General features: G+C 38.9%; 1 protein-coding gene across 1 annotated transcript; it reads right to left on the minus strand.

Moving 5' to 3' along the window:
• Positions 1-2,389: 2,389 nt before the first annotated feature.
• On the minus strand, positions 2,390-11,516 carry LOC143663044 (serine/threonine-protein phosphatase 2A catalytic subunit beta isoform-like). Its single transcript, XM_077136432.1, has 2 exons — positions 10,873-11,516; positions 2,390-2,675 (listed from the first exon to the last, which is right to left on the minus strand). The coding sequence occupies exons 1-2, from the start codon at positions 11,514-11,516 to the stop codon at positions 2,390-2,392; spliced, it is 930 nt and encodes a 309-aa protein (XP_076992547.1).

Genomic DNA, 11,516 nt, shown 5'->3' on the forward strand with positions numbered 1-11,516 from the left:
TTTCTACACTCTTCTCTACACCTCTCTCTCCTGTCTTTTCATATCTGTCTCTAGTGCTCCCTTTAGTATTTCTTGGAGAACCAGACTCTTGGTCACAAATTCTCTCTGTGATTCTTTGCCTGAAAATGTTCTCATTTCATCTTCATTTTTGAACGACGATTTTGCTGGATATAGAATTCTTGGTTGGCAGTTTTTCTCTTTTAGTAATTTAAATATCTCATCCCTTGTAGTGGAGAGGCTGGAGGGAACTGCCTGAAAATGTAGAGCTGTGTCCCAGTAGCCATGTTTCTTGATGATGATTGAACAATGATATAGCTTTCACAATGTGACTCTGTGATTGTGAAAACCTTGTGTCTGATGCTGCTTTTATCTACCATATCAACAGACGAGTAGAACATATGGAATAAAAATAAATAATAGGGGGAACAAATGTTAAAATAAATTTAGTTTGAAATGCTAGTGATAAATGAAAGCGAGGGGTAAGGGGTATGGTATGTATAATCTTTTTTTCTGTTATCGTTTTATTTCTTTTTCTGTTGTCTTTTTCTTTCTTTTTCTAAATCGATGCAAACGTTCTAAGAGATGATGAATACAACTATGTGATGATATTAAGAATTACCGATTATATATGTAGAATGGAATGATATGTTAAAGTTTTTGTTTGTTAATTTTTTTAATTAATAATAAAAAAAAATCTCATCCCACTGTCTTCTCACCTCCATGGTTTCTGCTGAGAAATCTACACATAGTCTTAATGGGCTTCCCTTGTATGTGATGGATTGCTTTTTTCTTGCTGCTTTCAAGATTCTCTCTTTCTCTTTAAGTGTCTTGGAGTACGTCTATTTGGATCTATTCTGTTTGGGGTATGCTCCTCTTCTTGGATCTGTAATTTTAACTCTTTCATAAGAGTTGGGAAATTTTCAGTGATAATTTCCTCCATTAGTTTTTCTCCTCTTTTTCCCTTCCTCTCCTTCTGGGACACCCATAATACATATGTTTGTGTGCTTCATGTTGTCATTCAATTCCCTGACTCCCTGCTCGTATTTTTCCACTCTTTTCCCTATATTTTCTTTTGCTTGTCAGATTTCAGATGTCCCATCCTCCAGTTCACTAATCGTATCTTCTGCCTCTTGAAATCTGACATTGTAGGTTTCTATTGTTTTTCTTTCTTTATCTCTTCTACTGTGCCTTTCATACCCATAAGTTCTGTGATTTGTTTTTTCAGACTTTCGATTTCTTCTTTTTGCTCATTCCTTGCCTTCTTTATATCCTCTCTCAATACATTGATTTGATTTTTGATGAGGTTTTCCATGTCTGTTTAAATATTCTGAATTAATTGTTTATCTTGTATCTCTGAATTGTTCGTTTATTCCTTTGTCTGGGCCATATCTTCAATTTTCTTAGCATGATGTTATTTTTTGCTTGAGTCTAGGTATTTAATTACCTTAATTAGTTTATTCTGGAGATTGTTTTCACTTCTTTTACCTAGGATTTTCTTGCTGGATGACTCTGTTGTCTATTTGTTCTTTGACATTCAGTTCAGCTTATTCTGGACCTCTAGCTTAGGTTTTGTTTAACATAGTTTTTCAGTTCTTGTTTTCTTGTTTCTTGCCCTGCCTGTATGGTGCCTTTTTCCCCTCTTAGGAGGGTCTACTTAGGTATTATAGATCCCAGCCAGATTTTCCCAGACCATACTGGCCTCCTGTAAGGAGGAAAGAGTCACCTGTGTCAGTTTTCTTTTTTTTTTTTCTTTTTTTGGTTTAAAATGTTAAGTTTATTTGCTCAGTACACCAAATAGGATGTGAGCACTGTCATGACAAATATACAGAAATATGCAGATCAACTTAAAACAGTAATTTAGTTTAAATGAAGGGAAATCTCCTTAAATGTTATGGCAACATATTGCCAAGAAGAATCTTGTCTTCAGTTAATTATACATTTCAGTAAAATAAAGGTGATGATGGAGTAGATGGAAGTTAGCTTGTATGAATTTTCCTTAAAAATAAAATTCTAGCTCTATTAATCCATGCCAGTTAAACACTAGAACTAAAATTTTCACATAAGTGCAAAAGGAGAGAAAGGAGTTAGTTAGTTACCCTTTTTGTTTGAATAGTCCAGAAAAAAATGGCTACTACAAACAGAGCAGACAAACTGTTAAGACTGACTGATCTAGAACATAGTGTACTACTGAATTTCAGTCTCCAATTGTGCTAAATGCTCATCATTAGTATGGCACATTTTGGTCCATGATGTCGTTTAGTGCCAAGCTAGATCCCAATTTGTTACAGAAACACATAGATTACTGTTGCTTTTTAATTTGTTTTTAAATATATATTTTAAAAAGCCAGGTATACTTCCACATACAAAGGCAGGTTTTCTGAGGAACAAGTTATAGGAAGTAGTCTGGGGTGCGCCGGGTGACATGAGGCTCTCCACGGCGAGGTTCTGGGTCAAACTGAAGGAAGGAATACTTTAAAGTGTCATCTAACTCCATGATAGCAGCCTGGTTCCCACAACGGTAACAATAATTGGGTACACTGAAGATAGTAACTACATTCCGATCATGACACCAATTGTATCCCTCCATTACAAGTTGGTGGGCACGAGAAACCAGTGTGAGACCATTGGCATGGTTAAACGTTCCAGAAATGTCTTGTCCAAAAGTGTAGCCAGCAGCCAGGAGGAAGTGAGGTGCCGAGCGGAACGGCCTCTGGTGACATTTTCTCCGGGCGGCGCAGACGAGTGGAGGGACTTGGTAGTGGAGGTTGCAGAGGCAGCGAAATTTACTTTGGCCCAGGCCGGGCTGGGACGCTTTCCTTCCACTAGCCGCCACGGTTTGTACCGAGAAGGAGAAGGCAGCGGTGGTCATTGGGTCCTGGGTCACCGCGGCCTGGAGAGTCCCGGCTGGGGGTCGGTGTGTGACCCAATGGCATGGGTGGAGCGGGCAAGGAGGTGCCGAGCCACAGCGGGGCGCAGGAAGATGGCGGCTTAGTAAGACGCGCAGGTCTTAGTTCCTCCTCCAGAACAGCTACTAAAGAAATAGAAATGGTACAGGGCAGCTCCCGGAGCCACGACAGAGACCAAAAAGACAGCGTATCCCATTCTGGAATGGCGGAACAGGCTGGGAGAATCCGCTGCGGTGAGATCTCTGAGGGGCGCGTGCTTCCCCGGGCCGGGGCGGCTAGTGGCCAGAGTCCCTCCCTCCCTCATTCCCGGGCCGGCTGGGAGATTTGGACAGGTGGTCCCCTCAAGCCGTGGAGGCCGGCGCGCCCCCCCATGCGGGGCCTCCCGGGCCGGCTGGGAGAATTGGATTGGAGGTCCCCCAACGCGCGGATTCCTGGGCCAGCTGGGAGATTTGGACCGGCACTCCCCCAAGCCACTTCAGCTGGCGACCCTCCCCCACAGCAAGAGTTTTCCAAAGTTAAAGGAACCACAACATCTTTTACTGGTGGGACCCGCATACAGACGAGCACTACGAGCGCCACATACTGGGCAGGATAAGAAAAACAGAGCCCAGAGATTTCACAGGAAAATCTTTCAACCTGCTGGGTCCCACACCCAGGGAAATCTGATTAAATGCCCAGACGCCAGCAGAAAATAACGGATCATGCTAGGAAAATTGAAGATATGGCCCAGTCAAAAGAACAAACCAATAGTTCAAATGAGATACAGGAGCTGAGACAACTAATTCTGAATATATGAACAGAAATGGAAAACCTCTTCAAAAACCAAATCAATAAATTGAGGGAGGACATGAAGAAGACATGGGCTGAACAAAAAGAAGAAATAGAAAGTCTGAAAAAACAAATCACAGAACTTATAGGAGTGAAGGACAAAGTAGAAAAGATGGAAAAAACAATGGATACCTACAATGGTAGATTTAAAGAGACAGAAGCTAGAATTAGTGAACTGGAGGATGGAACATCTGAATTCCAAAAAAAACCCAGAAACTATAGGGAAAAGAATGGAAATATTTGAACAGGGGATCAGGGACCTGAATGATAATATGAAGCGCACAAATATACGTGTTGTGGGTGTCCCAGAAGGAGAAGAGAGGAGAAAAGGAGGAGAAAAACTAATGGAAGAAATTATCACTAAAAATTTCCCAACTCTTATGAAAGACCTAAAATTACAGATCCAAGAAGTGCAGCGCACCCCAAAGAGAATAGACCCAAAAAGGCGTTCTCCAAGACACTTACTAGTTAGAATGTCAGAGGTCAAAGAGAAAGAGAGGATCTTGAAAGCAGCAAGAGAAAAACAATCCATCACATACAAGGGAAACCCAATAAGACTATGTGTAAATTTCTCAGCAGAAACCATGGAAGCTAGAAGACAATGGGATGATATATTTACATTACTAAAAGAGAAAAACTGCCAACCAAGACTTCTATATCCAGCAAAATTGTCCTTCAAAAATGAGGGAGAAACTAAAACATTTTCAGACAAAAAGTCACTGAGAGAATTTATGATCAAGAGACCAGCTCTGCAAGAAATACTAAAGGGAACACTAGAGCCAGATACGAAAAGACAGAGGAGAGGTATGGAGAAGAGTGTAGAAAGAAGGAAAGTCAGATATGATATATATAATACAAAAGCCAAAATGGTAGAGGAAAATATTATCCAAACAGTAATAACACTAAATGTTAATGGACTGAATTGCCCAATCAAAAGACATAGAATGGCAGAATGGATTAAAAAACAGGATCCTTCTATATGCTGTCTACAGGAAACACATCTGAGACCCAAAGATAAACATAGGCTGAAAGTGAAAGGTTGGGAAAAGATATTTCATGCCAATAACAACCAGAAAAGAGCAGGAGTAGCTATACTAATATCCAACAAATTAGACTTCAAATGTAAAACAGTTAAAAGAGACAAAGAAGGATACTATCTACTAATAAAAGGAATAATTCAACAAGAAGACATAACAATCATAAATATTTATACACCGAACCAGAATGCCCCAAAATACGTGAGGAATACACTGCAATCACTGAAAAGGGAAATAGATACATCTACCATAATAATTGGAGACTTCAATTCGCCACTCTCATCAATGGACAGAACATCTAGACAGAGGATCAATAACTAACGCCAAAGCAAGCAAAATGAAAGAAATAACAAAGATTAGAGCAGAAATAAATGAAATTGAAAACAATAGAGAAAATCAATAAGACCAGAAGTTGGTTCTATGAGAAAATCAATAAGATTGATGGGCCCTTAGCAAGATTGACAAAAAGAAGAAGAGAGAGGATGCAAATAAATAAGATCAGAAATGGAAGAGAAGACATAACCACTGACCTCACAGAAATAAAGGAGATAATAACAAGATACTATGAACAACTTTATGCTAATAAATACAACAATTTAGATGAAATGGACGGGTTCCTGGAAAGGCATGAACAACCAACTTTGACTCAAGAAGAAATAGATGACCTTGACAAGCCAATCACAAGTAAAGAAATTGAATCAGTCATTCAAAAGCCTTCTAAAAAGAAAAGTCCAGGACCAGATGGTTTCACATGTGAATTCTACCAAACATTCCAGAAGGAATTAGTACCAACTCTCCTCAAACTCTTCAAAAAAATCGAAGTGGAGGGAAAGCTACCTAATTCATTCTATGAAGCCAACATCACCCTCATACCAAAACCAGGCAAAGATATTACAAAAAAAGAAAACTACAGACCAATCTCTCTAATGAATATAGATGCAAAAATCCTCAACAAAATTCTAGCAAATCGAATCCAACAACACATTAAAAGAATTATACATCATGACCAAGTAGGATTCATCCCAGGTATGCAAGGATGGTTCAACATAAGAAAATCAATTAATGTAATACACCATATCAACAAATCAAAGCAGAAAAATCACATGATCATCTCAATTGATGCAGAGAAGGCATTTGACAAGATTCAACATCCTTTCCTGTTGAAAACACTTCAAAGGATAGGAATAGAAGGGAATTTCCTCAAAATGATAGAGGGAATATATGAAAAACCCACAGCTAATATCATCCTCAATGGGGAAAAATTGAAAACTTTCCCCCTAAGATCAGGAACAAGACAAGGATGTCCATTATCACCACTCTTATTCAACATCGTGTTGGAGGTTCTAGCCAGAGCAATTAGACAAGAGAAAGAAATACAAGACATCAAAATTGGAAAGGAAGAAGTAAAACTATCACTGTTTGCAGATGATATGATACTATACGTCAAATACCCGGAAAAATCCACAACAAAACTACTAGAGCTAATAAATGAGTACAGCAAAGTAGCAGGTTACAAGATCAACATTCAAAAATCTGTAGCATTTCTATACACTAGCAATGAACAAGCTGAGGGGGAAATCAAGAAACGAATTCCATTTACAATTGCAACTAAAAGAATAAAATACCTAGGAATAAATTTAACTAAAGAGACAAAAAAACATATATAAAGAAAACTACAAAAAACTGTTAAAAGAAATCACAGAGGACCTAAATAGATGGAAGGGCATACCAGTTGTTCATGGATTGGAAGACTAAATATAGTTAAGATGTCAATCCTACCTAAACTGATTTACAGATTCAATGCAATACCAATCAAAATCCCAACAACTTATTTTTCAGAAATAGAAAAACCAATAAACAAATTTATCTGGAAGGGCAGGGTGCCCTGAATTGCTAAAAGTATCTTGAGGAAAAAAAATGAAGCTGGAGGTCTCACGCTGCCGGACTTTAAGGCATATTATGAAGCCACAGTGGTCAAAACAGCATGGTATTGGCATAAAGATAGATATATCGACCAATGGAATCGAATAGAGTGTTCAGATATAGACCCTCTCATCTATGGACATTTGATCTTTGATAAGGCAGTCAAGCCAACTCACCTGGGACAGAACAGTCTCTTCAATAAATGATACCTAGAGAACTGGATATCCATATGCAAAAGAATGAAAGAAGACCCGTACCTCACACCCTATACAAAAGTTAACTCAAAATGGATCAAAGATCTAAACATTAGGTCTAAGACCATAAAACAGTTAGAGGAAAATGTAGGGAGATATCTTATGGATCTTACAACTGGAGGCGGTTTTATGGACCTTAAACCTAAAGCAAGAGCACTGAAGAAAGAAAGAAAGAAATGGGAGCTCCTCAAAATTAAACACTTTTGTGCATCAAAGAACTTCATCAAGAATGTAGAAAGACAGGACTTCCGGAGAAGATGGCGGCTTAGTAAGACGCGCGGGTCTTAGTTCCTCCTCCAGAAAAGCAACTAAAGAAACAGAAACAATACGAAACAGCTCCCGGAGTCACGACAGAGACCAAAAAGACAGCGTACCCCATTCTGGAACAGCTGAACGGGCAGGGAGAATCTGCTGCGGTGAGCTACCCGAGGGGCGCGCGTTTTCCCGGCCGGGGCGGCTGGCGACTGGGGTCCCCTCCACGCACGTGGCTCCCCGGTCTGACTGGGAACGTTGGATAGCGGGGCCCTCCCGTCACGCTTGGTGTTTCGGGCCAGCTGGGCAATTAGGACCGGCACTCCCCCAAGCCAGGGCGGCCGGCGACACCCCCCGCCCTCCACGCGCGGTTTCCCAGGCCGACTGCCGTGCAGACAGACGAGCACCACGAGCTCCACCTACTGGGCAGGAAAAGAAAAACAGAGCCCAGAGATTTCACAGAAAAACCTTTCAAGCTGCTGGGTCCCACACCCAGGGAAATCTGATCAAATGCCCAGACACCAGCAGAAAATAATGGATGACGCTCGGAAAATTGAAGATATGGCCCAGTCAAAGGAACAAACCAATAGTTCAAATGAGATACAGGAGCTGAGACAACTAATTCTGAATATACGAACAGAAATGGAAAAATTCTTCAAAAACCAAATCAATAAATTGAGGGAGGACATGAAGAAGACATGGGCTGAACAAAAAGAAGAAATAGAAAATCTGAAAAAACAAATCACAGAACGTATGGGAGTGAAAGACAAAGAAGAAAAAATGGAAAAAACAATGGATACCTACAATGGTAGATCTAAAGAGACAGAAGCTACAATTAGTGAACTGGAGGATGGAACATCTGAATTCCAAAAAGAAACAGAAACTATAGGGAAAAGAATGGAAAAACTTGAGCAGGGGATCAGGGAACTGAATGACAATATGAAGCGCACAAATATACGTGTTGTGGGTGTCCCAGAAGGAGAAGAGAAGGGAAAAGGAGGAGAAAAACTAATGGAAGAAATTATCACTGAAAATTTCCCAACTCTTATGAAAGACCTAAATTTGCAGATCCAAGAAGTGCAGCACACCCCAAAGAGAACAGACCCAAAAAGGCGTTCTCCAAGACACTTACTAGTTAGAATGTCAGAGGTCAAAGAGAAAGAGAGGATCTTGAAAGCAGCGAGAGAAAAACAATCCATCACATACAAGGGAAACCCAATAAGACTATGTGTAGATTTCTCAGCAGAAACCATGGAAGCTAGAAGACAGTGGGATGATATATTTAAATTACTAAAAGAGAAAAACTGCCAACCAAGACTCCTATATCCAGCAAAATTGTCCTTCAAAAATGAAGGAGAAATTAAAACATTTATAGACAAAAAGTCACTGAGAGAATTTGTGACCAAGAGACCAACTCTGCAAGAAATACTAAAGGGAGCATTAGAGTCAGATACGAAAAGACAGAAGAGAGAGGTATGGAGTAAAGTGTAGAAAGAAGGAAAATCAGATATGATATATATAATACAAAAGCCAAAATGGTAGAGGAAAATATTATCCAAACAGTAATAATACTAAAAGTTAATGGACTGAATTTCCCAATCAAAAGACATAGAATGGCAGAATGGATTACGACCCAGCAATACCACTGCTAGGTATCTACTCAAGGGACTTAAGGGCAAAGACACAGACGGACATTTGCACACCAGTGTTTATAGCAGCATTATCTACAATTGCAAAGAGATGGAAACAGCCAAAATGTTCATCAACAGACGAGTGGCTAAACAAACTGTGGCATATACCTACGATGGAATATTATGCAGCTTTAAGACAGACTAAACTTATGAAGCATGTAATAACATGGATGGACCTAGAGAACATTATGCTGAGTGAGTCTAGCCCAAAACTGAAGGACAAATACTGTAAGGTCCCACTGATGTGAACCCATATTTGAGAATCAGCTTGGAATATATCATTGGTAACAGAGACCAGCAGGAGTTAGAAACAGGGTAAGATAATGGGTAATTGGAGCTGAAGGGATACAGACTGTGCAACAGGACTAGATACAAAAACTCAAAAATGGACAGCACAATAATACCTAAGTGTAATGTAACTATGTTGGAACACTGAATGAAGCTGCACCTGAAATATGGTTTTTTGTTTGTTTGTTTGTGTGTTTGTATCTTTTGTTTTTGTTTTTTTTCTTTTTCCTTTTTATATATATATATATTATTAGTATTATTATTTTAATTCTCTTCTCTATATTAACATTCTATATTTTTTCCTGCTGTTTTGCTAGTTCTTTTCCTAAATCGATGCAAATGTCTAAGAAATGATGATCATACATCTATGTGATGATACTAAGAATTACTGAGTGCATTCGTAGAATGGAATGATTTCTAAATGTTGTGTTAATTTCTTTTCTTTTTTTTGATTAATAAAAAAATTAAAAAAAAAAAAAAGAATGTAGAAAGACAGCCTACATAATGGGAGACAATATTTGGAAACGACATATCAGATAAAGGTCTAGTATCCAGAATTTATAAAGAGATTGTTCAACTCAACAACAAAAAGACAGCCAACCCAATTACAAAATGGGTTGAACAGACACTTCTCAGAAGAAGAAATACAAATGGCCAAAAGGCACATGAAGAGATGCTCAATGTCCCTGGCCATTAGAGAAATGCCAATCAAAACCACAATGAGATATCATCTCACACCCACCAGAATGGCCATTATCAACAAAACAGAAAATGACAAGTGCTGGAGAGGATGCGGAGAAAGAGGCACACTTATCCACTGTTGGTGGGATTGTCAAATGGTGCAACCACTGTGGAAGGCAGTTTGGCTGTTCCTCAAAAAGCTGAATATAGAATTGCCATACGACCCAGCAATACCATTGCTAGGTATCTACTCAAAGGACTTAAGGGCAAAGACACAAACGGACATTTGCACACCAATGTTTATAGCAGCGTTATTTACAATTGCAAAGAGATGGAAACAGCCAAAATGTCCATCAACAGATGAGTGGTTAAACAAACTGTGGTATATACATACGATGGAATATTATGCAGCTTTAAGACAGAATAAACTTATGAAGCATGTAATAACATGGATGGACCTAGAGAACATTATGCTGAGTGAGTCTAGCCAAAAACTAAAGGACAAATACTGTACGGTCCCACTGATGTGAACCGACATTTGAGAATAAACTTGGAATATGTCATTGGTAACAGAGACCAACAGGACTTAGAAACAGAGTAAGATAATGGGTAATTGGAGCTGAAGGGATACAGACTGTGCAACAGGACTAGATACAAAAACTCAAAAATGGACAGCATAATACTACCTAATTGTAATGTAATTATGTTAAAACACTGAATGAAGCTGCATCTGAGCTATAGTTTTGTTTGTTTGTTTTTGTTTTTTGTTTTTTATTTTTTTATTTATTATTATTATTTTTATTTTTATTTTTTTCTCTATATTATCATTCTGTATCTTTTTCTGTTGTTTTGCTAGTTCTTTTCCTAAATCGATGCAGATGTACTAAGAAATGATGATCATACATCTATGTGATGATATTAAGAATTACTGATTGCATATGTAGAATGGAATGATTTCTAAATGTTGTGTTAATTTTTTTTTTAATTAATAAAAAAAAAAGTGTAGCCAGCACCACGTGGAGAAATACCCCACCCACCACGATCATCTGGGTCTGACCACAACAAATCACACATTGGGCCCTCATGTGGAACTTCTTGTAAACGATCCAGGGCTCTTATATGATCCAGTGTATCTATGGACAGAGAGAGGCCACCATGGAGGCAGAATATCTGTCCATCTTCTAAAGCTGTAAGCGGAAGATAATCAAATAGATCTGTGAAATATTTCCAAACATCGGCATTTCCATACTTTCGTAGACATTCATCATAAAAGCCATATACTTGGGTAATTTGTCGCCTTTCATGGTTTCCTCTCAATATTGTAATGAATTCTGGATAATGCACCTTTAATGCCACAAGAAGAGTCACAGTCTCCACAGAATAATAACCTCTGTCAACACAGTCACCCATGAATAGATAATTTGTATCTGGTGATTTCCCACCAATTCTAAAGAGTTCCATAAGATCATGAAATTGACCATGAACATCTCCACAGACGGTAACAGGACAACGAACCCCTTGCACATTTGATTCTTTTGTTAAAACTTCCTTAGCCTTTTCGCACAGGGTCCGCACTTGGTTCTCCTGAAGCTGTTTACATTCGTTCAGCTGCTCCACCCACTGGTCCAGCTCCTTGGTGAAAGCCTTGTCTTCCAT

This window comes from Tamandua tetradactyla, chromosome 2 (genome assembly GCF_023851605.1).
Source record: "Tamandua tetradactyla isolate mTamTet1 chromosome 2, mTamTet1.pri, whole genome shotgun sequence".
In the NCBI taxonomy this organism is placed as follows: domain Eukaryota; kingdom Metazoa; phylum Chordata; class Mammalia; order Pilosa; family Myrmecophagidae; genus Tamandua; species Tamandua tetradactyla.

Coding starts and splice junctions, on each gene's coding strand:
- LOC143663044 (XM_077136432.1), bottom strand. CDS start 11,516: ATGGAAGACAAGGCTTTCACCAAGGAGCTGGACCAGTGGGTGGAGCAG. Junction 2,676..10,872: donor TGGGGTATTTCTCCACGTGG/TGCTGGCTACAC, acceptor CTTCCTCCTGGC/TGCTGGCTACACTTTTGGAC.